The sequence below is a fragment of the Passer montanus genome, unplaced genomic scaffold, assembly GCF_014805655.1.
Source record: "Passer montanus isolate IOZ18808 unplaced genomic scaffold, ASM1480565v1 scaffold11, whole genome shotgun sequence".
NCBI lineage: Eukaryota > Metazoa > Chordata > Aves > Passeriformes > Passeridae > Passer > Passer montanus.
In genome coordinates, this window is record NW_024357613.1 from 6,027,540 (window position 1) to 6,042,577 (window position 15,038).

At 34.3% G+C, this 15,038-nt stretch overlaps 1 protein-coding gene across 1 annotated transcript in view; it reads left to right on the forward strand.

The window, feature by feature from the left end:
* The window catches only part of ASCC3 (activating signal cointegrator 1 complex subunit 3), a 251,135-nt gene that overhangs the window by 45,342 nt on the left and 190,755 nt on the right, over positions 1-15,038 (forward strand). The window contains exon 8 of the mRNA XM_039727495.1: positions 317-442. Coding sequence (XP_039583429.1) covers positions 317-442 — 126 coding nt within the window. The remainder of the gene's footprint in view (positions 1-316; positions 443-15,038) is intronic.

Here is a 15,038-nt window from a genome sequence, read left to right on the forward strand (position 1 = left end):
TTTCTTTCTTTTGGATACCTTTGAATGGACTTTAACAAAATAAATGCTTTATGGAATTCTAGACCTAATGGATTCTGAAATTTAATAAAACAGAATTATCTTTTTTGGGGTTTTGGGACTATTTTCTGAGTTGTAAAACTGATTATTTTCCATTTGGAGGGTTCAGTTCTATTGTAAAAAGGCTGAGTGAGATTTGCTTTTGGTTTAGATTCTTTTTTTTTGAGGAAAGTGATAAAGCATTGTTCAAAGTGAGTTATGCATAATGACACTTTCTGTTTTCATACTTGTAATTAATTTTCCTGTAATACACTTCTAGGTGTTCTTACCAGAGTCAGTTCAGCGAGAAAATAATAAAATGTATGAAGAGGTGAAGATCCCCCATAGTGAACCAATGCCTATTGGTATTGAAGAGAAAATTGTTTATATTAAAGACTTAGATGAGGTGAGTATACCATTTCAAAAATATTAAATTAGTTTTTACTTTGTATTACCAAAATTTAACTGGGAATATTACCAGTTTTTCCAGTGATATGATAGGTAAATGCAGACAGTTAATTTCTTCACTACTAATTTGAAGAATATTTATTGGGGAATGTAGTTCAGTGATATAATCCCTTTCATGTTGACTCAGATTCAAGGAATTGCTGATCTGAACTACTTGTTCATGAGTTGCAGTTCTCCATTCCTTTGGCATTACATTTTTAGTTATTTATGGGTTTGAGCTGTGATCTGAATGTCTGAAATGAAAGTATTACAGCAATTCTGTTCTCTTCTGAAGATCACAGGAAAAAGTGAGCCTGAGCTTCTGTACCTTGACCTGTACAAGTTGGCTTCTGACTACACAGCACCATTCTGCACCAGTCTCACTGTCTGATGCAGTTCAGGGGTGTTAAATGTGGTGTTATAGCCTGTGTGGGGTGCAAAGTCATCTCAAAATGTGCTTTGATGATAGAAAGTAAAGAGCAGAGAGGAAAAATGCAGGTAAAACAAATGTTAACATTTCAACTTTTACTGGTTTAAAATGGTGAAAAAGCTGAGGTAAGGGAACTAAATTTCTTGTTTGCTATTTACAGTCTAGAACTTGCAGTACTCCATCACAGATACCTTTTTACTCCTAGTTGTATATGTCAAATCTATTGAAAAGTGGAAGATTTGGTATTGATTTGAACAGAGGTGTAAAAAGCAAGCTCTGTGTACAGGGAAAGTTTTATGTCTCCTAGTTCTGCAGCATATAACATGGATACATTCTTTCCACCTTTTTCTCTCTGGGAAAGCAGGAAATAAGCATGTGTGCTGGGCACTTTATTGGCATTCTGAATAAAGATTTAACTCTTTCAAAACAGAAGACAGTTTTAGAATCTGAATCTATTCTTTTCTGCTTAGGTGACTGTACCTAATGTTTTGTGAATTGACTGACAGCCCTTAACCAGATTGAAAAATACAGAAACTGCAGCTATTGTCATTTTATATGACAGTATTCATCATGACAGCTTTCTGCAATAAAATGTCTTTTTCCTATGCTAAATACTACCTACTAATCTGTAAACGTTTTGGAAGAAGTACCAATATTTCAAAAGGCAGTAAGTGGTTTCAGAAAAAATATGGTTCAGACAGAAAAATACCTATCTAAAATTAATAGTTTGCTGATTTTTGCACATACAATATTTAAAATAAATGTAAAAAAATTCATTAGTTATACAGATTTAATTAGTCATTATCTTTTGTAGACTGTTTATCATCAAGAGGTCTGCTTTTCAGTTTTACAGTGAGATTTTGAAACTATCTTCAGAACTTTATTCTTTGATATGATTCTTATTACATGAGATCAAATAGAAGTGTCAACAATAAAAACAATTTTGTTTGTTTGAACACACATGTATGTAATTCCTGCCCCCAACTCTAGTATTGATTTGCAACAACAGATGCCAATTTTATGAAGTTTGTCAAGCTTATGTAGGATTTCACTAATGAGACTCATAGGGTTGAAATTTTTTTAATAGAAATTTTTTATCAAGGAGCTAAAATAGGCTGTAACTTCCATTGCTTAAGTTAAGACATACATTGTCAAGATGTATCTTTGTTAGCGAAAAATTATTTGCTTCTTGTTTTCTCTGCATGGCTGTTTTAAATCTCTAAGCTCAGAAACACCTTGTTTGGTGTTTCAAATTTTTGCCAATTAACTGGAGTCAGTTTAGAGAGCACAAAGATTTTCTGTCAGTGTTTTATTTTGGATGAAGTAGTGTAAGCAAAACTAGAAAAATAATGATTTTCAGGTGTTTCCCTACATGTATAGGTGCTCATAAAATAGCTCTATTGTATCTCTGTATAGATATAGATACAGGATTATCTAAAATTTGAGTAGGTGGTCAAGGAGTAGAGATGACAGTAAATATAACTAGATATTTCATGGCTAGGAACTTCTAAAGGCATCATGAGCAAGTTGACAGTTCTGCTGCTGTTGACTACTATTCGTGGTGCCATTAATGGTAAGGTTTTGATGTGAGACATTTAGTCTAGACATCAAGGTACTCAGCCTGCTTAACAAGTCAATATACATGCAACCCATAATCCACAGGAGAAAAAAGGCTCAGAACAGCCATGCCATTTATTGTTACTGGGGTTTTGAATGTTATATATTGAGCTTTATAAGTGCTTGCTCTTCTCTGGGGAAATCCTGACGGTATTAAAAATTTTAAATATTCTTCTTCACTTTCTTTTTAGTCTGTATGTTTTCATTTGCACAAAAATAATTTCAGAACTCTTTATCTGTTTCTCATGAGCTTTGTGATTTTGATCACATTGTCAGCAGTTTGGGGAGAGTATTTGACTGTGTAACGTTTATTTCAGAATACGCCATTGCATTTCAGCTTCAAAACTCCTAGGGTCAGAACTGAATTCATAAGGAGTTCATTTCTATTTTGAACTGTTGGCCAGAAGTTAAAATTCTGCATCATATAAGTTGGAAGTAATCTTGCATTTTAAATGATTTAAAGTATTAGTTAAGACTTAGATTTTCTTGTTTCCTGTAAACACAGGTTGAGAAGAGATGAGAGAAATGTATTCCTCTAGACACTAATTCTAACAAACCACATATTAACCACATTTTAAACATTTATATGCTTCCTTTTTTGATAGTTTCTTATGCAGAAGTATGAAGCAAAATAGCAAAACCTCTATGAACCAACACCAAAGGCAGCAGCAATGCCATAGACTAGGACAGGTATTAACACAGGGTCCTTTTTTATGGGATTGGCAGTGTAGCCAGGGTGCATCTGCCACTGCACTCCACAGTGAAGAAATAACACATTTAAGCTAGTTTTAGTACTATATTATCTTAAATCTTACGGCTGCTATTTTCAAAGTAATTATTTAGTTTAGTTAGGGCCTCCTTGCAAAGAGTCAGAGCTTTCCTAAAAAGTTTATGACTTCGTCATTAGTGAAATCACTGCCTGAAAGAACACAGGTGCTGAGATGAAACTCAAATGCACTGACAAAGGTCTAAATTCTTACACCTACCATTCCTACCTAATCCCATTATGCACTGCAAATATGAGACCAGGAGTGACCAACCCTGCACAATTTGACAGCCATAAAAACATTCCATAACATGTCCTAACCAGCTGGCTTCAGCACTCTCCTGCTCTCTGTGGTGTTCCTTTTCCAGCTTTGCCTCCTACCTTTCTCCATTGTGATCTGGCCTGCTGTGTCACTTCCCCTAACAATCTCACTCCACCTGTGTCGTCTCATATTGTTTATTTCCTGCCTGTGTTGAGCTGGGAGCAGGAGCTGGTGGCACAGAGGGAGCTGTGCTGCTGCTCAGGAATGTCGCTGGTGTTCAGAGGTGGAAGGGTGCACTGTGTCCCGTGGAAGGAGGTGCAAAGGGCTCTTACAGAAAGGCAACAAATCCCACCCCCAGCCCCCTTTGTAGATAGCTGTTTTTCTTGACATTTATTATTTCTCAGAAAACTGTGATTTTACCACTGTTCAAGCACAGGTGGTTCATAAGTAGCTGATTGGTCACGCCAGTTTAATTTAAAGTATTATGGTTCTACTCTTTGTACAAGTGATGCGCCAGTTACATTATTTCAATAATGAGAATTTTAAAAACTGGGAAAGCACAAGCTAAGCTTTATTGTCTTTGCTCAGTTGATGTGCAGCTTGACCATTAGTGAAATATATTTTTTGTATTTATTATAAAGTGATTCTGTGCCAGGCTTTTTGCCAAATAAATGTACCTTTAAAGTCATAAACTCAGGCCAGGGAAAGTTACTCTTCAAGATTGTGGAAACAGTTGTGAAAAAATTGCTGATAGTGAAAAATTACTTCAGCTTTTTGCCTAAAGTGGGTGTTCAGGGTAGGATTTATTTCTTTTTTTTTTCATGTTATTTCCATTTCCTTTTACTAGCACTGCTTAATGATCTAAATAAGAAAGGTATTTTTTTCTCTCTGCATTATGTGAAGGAATTATTACAAAATCAATATACTCTCTTTTCCTGTAATGTTTTCTTGTTTTTAGAATTGTACAAGGTAAGTCTACTGAATTAAAGTATGCGTGTTTTTGGATAAATTACATTTTTCACATCCAGAATATTGGATCATTAATTCCAAAGTTGATCTTAGTGCATATTTCAGTTGCTTGTTTTCCAAACAGCAATTGATGGTTGAACCATATGGAATAATTTTTTAAAATATTTTGCATTTATTGAAATCTTGTCATTTATCCAATGAATTATACTCAGACATTGCTCTGAGGAGAGTTTACAAGTTCTGTAATCATTAACCCCAACTTAAGACAAGGCAAACCATGTATGTCAAGGTACAATTGCTTTAATGGCTAGTAGCGTATATTAGGGGTTGCACTTGGTTTTCATATTTCAGGGAGGGGGGGTCCAAAGAGGGTTGAATATGTGCAATACCAGGTGAACAAAAATATTGGAGTTAAGATTCAACATTGATGATGATGTAAAAGCCTACAAGTTCTGGCTTAATTTTCTTCAATATATGATTTAATTGTATTTTATAATTTTTTTAGAATTTCAGATACTATATGTAAAATTTCTGCATCAAATTGTTTGGTTATTTCACTTACCCTTAAATGAAGCTTTTAGGCATTGTTTCACTGAAATTCTAGGAATAAATATTATTGCTTTGGCTAAAAGCAAGCAAAAATATATGCTTCATGCTGAATCAGCAATTTATTGTCCATCTTGTATAAAATTATCATATTTTCCATTAAGAAAATTCTGTTTCTTAGTAGAAACAGTTTATTAACTCTTCATCAAAAAGATCTGTTGCTATGATGTGCAAGCTGTAAAGTGGTATTCTGATTTTAAAATTTACCTGTAATCTCTTGTTGTAGAAATTTGAACGCACTCTGTACCTTGCTACTAATTCATCTTTGAAAGGCACTTGCTGTGCTTGAATATAATTCATTGAATGTAATATTTTTAAGAATGTGCCTTACTTGACTGCAGCTTTCAGTGCAGATAGATGTGACTATATGATTTCCTGAATGCTAAGTTCTTTTTTCTTTCAGCAATGGAGAGCATCTTCCCACTATGATAAATCAAAAAGTATTTTGAAAAAAGAAAAGTCTTACTTTATTGATATAGCTTTTAATACTAGAAATGGTACTATAACATTTTTCTGGATTCATAAAACCTTTCTACTGTTCTAATATGCCTTTGCCAGTAAGATGAGGTTTTTTGTGCAATAAAATCACTGATTTTAATGAGTGCCAGATTACTAACCTTATTTTGTGTAACATCTTTAAAACAAAAAAACATATTTAAATAGTTTAGAGGAAAAGAAACCTGATATGGTCATATCAAATAGATTTGATACTGTATTTGAAATACAGATACATTGCAGGGATAGCAAGGCTTTATGAATGTTGTAGTACAACTTTTAATTAATTGCATAATGAAATGTGGGAGTCTGGGCTCCTTGATTTAACATGACAAGTGGATGTTTCAGCTTCAGTGAGGTAGAGTTCTTGGGAGCACAGCTTGGGAGGATCAGCATTTATGACCACTCTCCAATAACCAGGAGTTTGACAAGTTGAAAACTTAACACCAATGTAGAGGATTAGGAATGAAGCAGGTAGATATAAAGCAATAAATATGTGATTAAGAAATACTTTACAGGTCCAATAATTTTGTCCAATAATTTGAGAGTATTGTTTCAAACATAGTTCCACCTAATAAGAGAGTACTTTTTCATATATGGAGTCTGTATCAAAATATCAGGTTTCCTATAATATCAGAAGAAAAGCTTGAGCTAGTGCTGAAACAAGAAAGAACGAACTGTCTCAAAAGAGCTGTACTGAGCATAAAAATTTTCCCTTTTAAAGTAATAATAGCAAAAGACCAAAAAAATTGAATAGTCTTATATTTTTCATAATTATATTTTGAAATAATATTTTGAAATGCTTGTTGGTAAAGATTGTAGTTTGCCTTTAGAAATTGAAAACTGTGATTTTTGACTCACCAAAAAAGTGTTTGATACTGTGACAGTCTTTGAGAGGATGTGTCTCTTAATGCAGGATAAGAAATAAAAACTATTTTCTCTGAAGCATCTCCATGTTTGGCAGGTGTGACTTCTCTGGAGTCTGTCATCCATTCTTAGTCCAACATTATCACAGACTTAAAAAAGACAGTAATATATACATTTTAGATAGTTAAAAATATCTTTTGAAAGTACATCTATCTATGTAAAACACATATGTACAGCATGTATATGGGGTATGTGTGTGTATATATATATATTTCCCATTAAGAGTTGATTATTAAAGTAACAGAGGCTATAAATAGACCACTTTTTATATATCTTTCTGTATCTCCCTCATCTTGCCAGATTTCTACTATTTTATTTTTAAGAAAGTTCTGTATGCAAAGGAGATAGTCAAGCCAATCTCTGTCTTTATAAGTGATGTATGTAGGATGCAAAAAAATAGGGAATGATGAATAATTGGAGGTAGATGAGAACTGAAGCATGATCTTCTGTCAGATTCTATGAAGCAAAAGATGGCTTTCACTGAGCAGCAGCCTGCACTTACTGGAACAATGTGTGTCTATCCACCATTGTGGAAGTAATAAACAGTTCACCTCTTTTGGGATAGGGAGGAATGAAGGTAAAGGAAGCAAATATGTCACATCTCACATAAGTTTTGGAGGTAGGCATTATATAATTGATCAGATGTAAGTCTGTATTTGCTCAAACTACATCCTCCTTGGCCTATTTATATGATGTGGCTTTTATTTTTGGCATGATGATGTGAATCAAATCACTGTAATGTGGCCATTTTAAACCAGACTATATTTATACAAACTGGAAGGATTTTTACCAGAAAAGTATAAAGAAAACAGGCTTTTACTATTGTCCCATAAGAATGGGGAAGTATTATAGATTCTTATAATTTTGGTTTACCAGGATTACTGGAGAAATTGATAGGTAACCACTTGCACCCAGGAGTCTTTCCGGATTGTACAATATGTCTCTGATTTAAAAAAGCAACCAGCATAACAGTTAGCAATGTAACTATCTTCCTATTCCAAAATAGTGTTCTCTTTCTACTTCTGCCATAAGCCTGTCTTTTGGTAGAATGACAGCAGATTTATTTGCTTTGGTTTGACACTGGGCAAGTTGGATCCTTTTAGAATCAGACTGAATTCCTTTGCAGCATGTGCTGTCTCTACACAAATTTTTCAGATGACTTTTCAGTGAAAGACTATGTGGTTTTTTTGGCCAATAGGCTTCTCCGTGCTTTTCAGCTGTAATATAATGCCCTTACCTACCTTGTAGTGTCCTAAAATGGAGTGCTTAAAATGTGATCTGATCATTTGTTCTTTCAGTTGCATTTGTCCTAGACTCATATGCAATTTAGTTCAAGATCTTTTGTGCTTTTAATCCTTTTAAGATTACCAAGGCGTTTACCTTTTTTCTTTAAAAATCAGTTTCCAGGTGCTGTTAGGATATAGTAGATTGTATAATACTGAGTGAATTGACACATACAGGTGACCACCAGACCACAGATGCCATGCAAAGAGTAAATGTATTTCATTACTTTGCCAGCAAGGCTGGGTGGCAGAAGACATGCAGACACAAGCTCTCTTAGGCTTAGCTCATCCCAGCAGGCAGAGCCACTCAGGTTTCCTTAGGCCTAGCTCATCCTATTGGACAGAGGGGAAATGGAGAGGTAGCCACCCCACTACCAAGCCCAGTATATCACAGAGCTTCACGCATTTGAGTTTATCACAAGGCTGTGCCTTTATGATCTCTCTCGCAGCGCAGAGCTCAAACACGTCTGTGTGTGTTATCTCAACACATGAATCTTCTCAGAATACTTTTCAAGACAGGCAGAGGATGAACAACACTAGGCGTAATAAATGAAATTTTCCCACACCAACATTCTTTGCAGTCCCAGCCACAAGGTCACTTTGAGCAAAACTGTTACATCCTTGTGAAATCTTCCAGTTTGAACCCTTTTGTCCCAAAAAATACATTATACTTTTAGTTGGGGTTTTTTTGTGGTGTTAGTTTATTTATTTACATACTCATAATAAGATCCTTTAAACCTCTTGTGAGTTTGATGGTGTTACATGAACAAACCACATTTAAGACACTGGAGATGTTGAGAGGCACAAGGATTCTATTGAAAAACTGGTAAATTTGCTCTTCGTTGTGTCAGTCTGGGCTGTGTTTTTATATACATTTTTATTTTCAAGGGCTTGATTCTAATGACAACAGGCAAAACCCACTACTAAGTGTAGGTAAAGCAAGAAAAAAATCCTTGACAATAAAAAATAATGTTTTTAAATGTCCTTTTGTTTGTGAGGTTGTCAACAGATCTTCTCATTTAGAGAGACTTTTTTAAATCTGTGTACAATGGTTTTTTTGAAAAGAGCTCTATAAAATCTGGAGTTATCTCTTCTTGGGCAGAGAAGTTCAAAGAGAAGAGCAATTCACTGATAATACGGGTCAAAATCTAATAGAAGCATTGTACTGGTGAATATAGAGACATTTCTTTTAGTCTGCTCTTTAAACTAGCATGACTGTGTATAATACACAAAGCAAAAATTGCTTTAAAATATTTATTAGATACTGTCTTGTAAGAGTTTTATATATTCTTATAGTTGTTTAGGTTGCTCCTTTTCATGCAAGTAGCAAATATGAATAGGGAAATGGAGTTTTTAATATTAACATGAGATAAAATTGACTGCATCTGATTTGAATAAAATGTTAAGCCTGTTTCATTTTCTACACAGCTGCCAAGAGTGTGTATATTGTGTAGTGGTGCCTCTGAAATAGTTGAAAATCTGATGGGAACACTTACAAAGGCAAACCAGTAAAGGGCACCAGCTGCTGAAAAGCACCTGCTGAGCCACTGTGGGAGTAGATGCATCTGCCTGTACCTAGGAGTAATCTAACAAAGTACCTGCTTTTACCTGTCAGGATTTTAATTTGTGTAAAGATTCATCCAGTAAAACTGGTTCTGAATACTTAAACACAGAAAAAATAAGGCTGGGGTTTTTTTTGTATGGTTTGGTTTGGTTTTGTTTGTTTCGTGCAGAAGAGCATCACTTCTGAGCAATTTTCTCATTCTTATAACTAGTTTAAGTTCTTCTTTTAATAAAATACAAACCCAGATTTGGCAGCCAAAAGTTTCATCTACACTGTGTAGATTACAGAAGTCTCATCTACACTGTGCTATTACAGGATACAGCCAGTCGGGAGGAGATTATGCTGCCAAAGAGGAGGTTTTCAGTTTTTGCTTGGCTTAGTTTGAGAGATGTATCTCCAGGGGGCTTGTGAGAGTATATGTTCTCTTTTTCATTGTAGCATATTTCATTCACTGTTGATAGTAATGCACAAACAAAAATAAATTTTACAATCAGAACTAATCAGACAATTTTTCCAACTAGCTTTTAAAACTGTTGTACTTTTTGCCTTTTGGTACTTAAACTTTTATTGTTCCCACACTTTGGTGACCCTTTCACACAAGTCATCATCCATCACCTACCTTTTTATTTTCCCGTGGTAGGAAAACTTCTGTGAACGCTGCTAGTTAAGCTGCAATTCATGAAAACAAAAAGAGCTGTGCTCTTGTAGAATACTGACTGTGCTCGTAGTCTTTTCTTGTAAAATTTAGGAAAAAAATCTTCTAATACATCTTCTGTAAAACAGGGCTGCCATCTTGCAAGTAGTATATAGTAGTCTTTTATTGTAAAATTTAGGAAAAAATCTTCTAATACATCTTCTGTAAAACAGGGCTGCCATCTTGCATAGCAAAAGTGTGAATTTCAGTGAAATGGAGAAGAAAATTTAGCTGTAGAAAGATGATGACAGCAATAGTTAATCCTCCAGGAATATTCTGTTTGCCATTCTTTCATTTTTACTTGATGTGTTAAAATTATTACTAATTTCAGCTATAATTACCTTCCAAAGCATTGATAGTTTTTCTGTGTTTTGTTAGGTTTTGTAGGAAGAAATAGTTTGTTGTGTTAACATAAGCTAAAGTAAATAGTTTGAAAACATTATTCTGAAATGCCTTCTACATTAACAGATTAAATATTCACTTCTACATGAGCATTTAGAACTAATGCCTTTACATGCATAAAATAGTATTGAATTAATTAGAGGTAATTTAAAAATAAAATACTGAAAGTGATCTGTGCTTTAAAACTATATAGTAATATGAAATGTTCTTACCCTACTCTCAAAAACAGGGTTCCTTGCTTTCAAGGAAGATAATATTTAGGCTCCAGTTTGTGAAGTTCAGCTGACTGGAATTTGGGTGACTTTTGTGTATTGAATTTTGTAGAGTAAACCCAATGACCAGTAAAAAATCCAAGAAGCATTTCAGGTAGACATGTTCTTACACAGTGCAGCTGCATGTAGCTCAAAAGAAATGGAACTTTCTGGTTCACAGCATTCTTTTCCCCTTGTACTTAATCACTGTAATATTTGAAATCCAATTATGTCTACCTGGTGACTTTGCAGCTGTTATGGTTTCTTTTTGGCCTCATTAAATGATCATAACAAGTGAAATATTTAAATTGAGAAAGCAACTTTTTAAGTGTTAATTTTTCATTCTTTAGTCATTGACACGAATATGGACTTTAGTATAAAGCACATGCAGAAATCTGTAAAGTTTTTAATTAAAACAACTCAAAGTAGTTTTATTCATTTTGGTAATTAAGACTGGAGAATGAATAACGTGTTCTGCTGCATCCTGTTTAGGGAATAGCCACTTCTCAGTGGAATTTCACAGTACAAGTGTGGAAGAGTGCAGTAGTCTGCTTTACTTTGATAGCATCCCCAAAGGCAGACTTTCATTCTTAGGAGTATTCAGTCTTCATTTAAGGTGAAATACAGAATAGTATCTTAAATTCTAATTCAAATTATACCAAAGACAAAAATTGTTTTTAATTTTTAAGAAATGTAATCTCAAAGTGAGAAGTTTGAAAGTCGAGGGAGGTATATGCTAGTTCTGAAATGCTGCAACATTTAAAAGATTAACTCTCACTCAAATTATTTTAGACAAGTTATAGTTTGTCTGATTTTAATGTTGTCTTTAATTAGCACAAATTTCTGTATGCTCCTTAAGACATGAATCTTTTCTCTTAGATAAGGATGAGCTGTGTCTTTCAGTGATAGAAATGGGTCTGAGATGGTTCATCAAGGAATTTACTTAGACATCACCAAATAATTTTAAATGTTTTCAAAAGATTTTGGGGTAGAGGAACTATATGACTAGAAGATTGACTTCATAACTGATGGGCTATTCATGTGTTAGTAGTGACATTCTTTCAAAAATGCAACAAGAAGAAAAAGGATAAATTTCTCTTGATATGATGCAGTTGTTACAAAATTCTTCCAGCTAGTTAATAAATGGTGATTCATAGAGTATTTCAATTACCAAAAAGTAATTTTTATGTAGTTTCATAGCATATCATAATCTCTTTACTTGGGAAATGTTAGCTGAAATAGTTTTATATTGGTTAGAAAAAAAGGACTTCAGTTCCTATGCTGCATGTTGGTAACCTGACTTCTTTTTCACCAATAGCCAGAATGTATGTAGCTACTTTCTCAATATCTTGGTTGTCTTTCCCTTATTATTTGTTGGGTTTGTCCTTTTGCCTTGCAGTGTCTATATTTTTGAACAACTAGGAGAGGTTTTCCTATATTATCTTTTTGATTGCAGTTGCTTTTGAGTCAGTGTGCATCTAGTAGTGATGTTTTTTCCTCTTAGAGATGCGTTGTGTTTTCCCAGTGGAGTAAATTATGAAAGCAATATGCCATCAACAGAGCTAGGAGTAGTCTCTTTTAGTTGTATTTAGTATAACAAATTATAAGAGTGTTCTCTGAATCAGAAAAAAACCCTAACAAAACCTGAAAAATAAACTGTAGCATATAAACATCATGAGTTTCCTCGTTGCTCCATGTAGAAAAGTCAGGGAGATAGTGGAGATAGATACAGCTCAATACATAGCAGGCCAGGACATCTAAAGTGTTTCTTTAAAAATTGTAGATATTTTGAATGTAGATTTTAATTTTTTTTTAATTTGTACTTTTTTGATCTTTTATTATTTTTTAATCTTTCATTCTCCCATAGTTTTAGCTTTGCACAGCATGTTTTTAAACTTCATAAGGAAGAAAAACTTTATTTGGTTACATTTAATATGGATGAAATGTGATCAAATTAAACCCAAATCCTTCTATCCTCATAAGACTTTAACTTCTGAGGTTATTGGGAAATGCCACAACTGTTGCCAATTTTCCTTCAGCTGCATTAGTTCAAGGTAATTTTTGTGTGTAATTCACAAATGGCATCAGAAGGCTCCAAGAGGAGGCTGTGTTCTGATTTCCATTTCATTGCTGTAATCTGGAATAATTCTCTTGACGTTGGATACTTTTGAGTTTGCAGCAGTGTCACTGAAATCAGAATCTCTCCTGTGTGTCTGTTTGGATGCCAAAACTTATGCACATTTTCTGTAGAAAGAGTTGCTTTTGTGGAAAAATCTCTCTGAAACACTTTGTTACCAATTCCTCAAATCAAATCACCAGAGGGTATAATCACTCTGTCTATAATCTTTTGTCATATTATAACTAGGTTGATGAACACAACACAATTCTCCCAGTGAGGGGAGGTGATCCCCCAAGCTGTTTCAGTTTTTTTAACTCAGAGCAGTGAAAGCCTTATAGTGCCATAGTGGGGTTCTGTAATTTCCTTCAGATTTTGGGATTTGGGATATATACATGCACATGTCTTTGGTTTTAATCTACACACTGAACCCAGATGTTTTCCAGTGTTGTGTTTTTAGTGTAAGAGTAAGTGGTTGAATTATTCAGAAGTCTGTAGAAAAGGTACGACTGCTGCAGTTGTTTGTATAGTGTTGCTCATCAGCAGAATAGTTTATATATAATAAAGTTGGTGACAATGTAACTATAGACTTACAAGGATTTTTGTTGAAATTGCTTCAGGCATGTAAACTCTTAGCTGCCATATATGAAGGTAAATATTTTCCCTAAAACCACTTGATTTTGAATAGATCGCTCTTCTTTCTTCAAGAGTGCAGAAGGCAGGACTGATGACAAACAAGACAAACAAACAGCAACAACAACCAAAAAAAAAATAAAAAAATCAAAGAACCAAACAAAAACACATTTACACAAAACCAGAGACAGAGGCTTTTTTTCTTTGACTTGTTTTGGTTTTCACTTGCTCTTTTTTTCAAGGAGGACCTATGTTTCTGTAGGTGGTAGGAGAATATTATACTCCTAATTTTGCTGCAATTTGTTTTTTAATGAAAGTGTTCGGGACTTCTCTGGATGGAGTCTGGATCTTCTTTAGTGAAAGTTTGTTTCTTGAACAGCAGTCACTGTTATGAGCTGCCCAGAATTTTGACATTTTTGAGAATTGAATAATTCAATAATACTCTTAGTGTTTGGTAAATGTGAAGTATAAAAGGTCTGGAGAGGCAGTTTTTAAAAACAATTTAGAAACAACATTCCTAAAAAAGCAAAATCATAATAATTTTCATTGTTTTTGTGCTATTGTGACTTTGAGCTGGGGTGATCCTTTAATATAGAATGACTATATAACTTTTTTTCCTCTCAGGATACTTCCTTTTACTCTAGTGAACTCTGTTAGAATCCAGGAGAATTTTGCACTGTTCATTTTGAGTTTAAAGATCCTAATATAGCTTGAAAGTGTGGACATTCCCCTGGTATCTGATGGCCACTACTACTTAAATACTTACTGCATTAATCACTGAATGGGGTGATAATTTTAAAATTAAGACTCTGTACAGTTTTCTAAAAGATGATTAATTCCAACTAAGAACATATTTAAAGAAGTCTTATATGGGCTTCTCTGTTCTAAAATATCAGAGTATAATTTTACCCTTATGGTTCATTATTTGTTTTTTCTAGGAATTCTTCTGACTTAATCTTATTAAAGGACTGGAGCATCTTTGGGGTGAGGAAATTGTGAGAGAGCTGAAGAGGAGGCTTAGGGGGAATCTGACAAGGGTATATAAATACCTGATGTGAGAATGATTAACAAAGAGAGAGCCAGACTCTCATCAGTGGTGCCCAGCTCCAGAGGAAATGGGCACAAATTAAGACACAAGAAATTTCACCTGAACAGAGGAATTTTTTATTGTGAGGTGGTCAAATACTGGTACACTTTGCAGAGAAAGGTTATGGAGTCTCCATCCTGGTTGATAGTTGAAATGTAACTGCATAGGTGTAAATGATCCTGCTTTGAACAGAGGGGCTGAACTTAATGATTTCTAAGTTAAATGATTCTGTGACATGTGGTTGCTGCTAACAGTGACCCCAACGGCCCATACCATGCAAGAACTGCTTTCCCTTCTAGGCTAGTCAGGTGTAGCAGGTATGGTGTTGAAATAAGCTGCTGGTTCTCTGGTGCCCTTTGTTATTTGCATCTGTCTAACGTTTTACTCCAAGCTTTCTTTATAGCACATAACTCTTCAGGTATTATACTTTGGATGGGATATAATTTGTAGTTA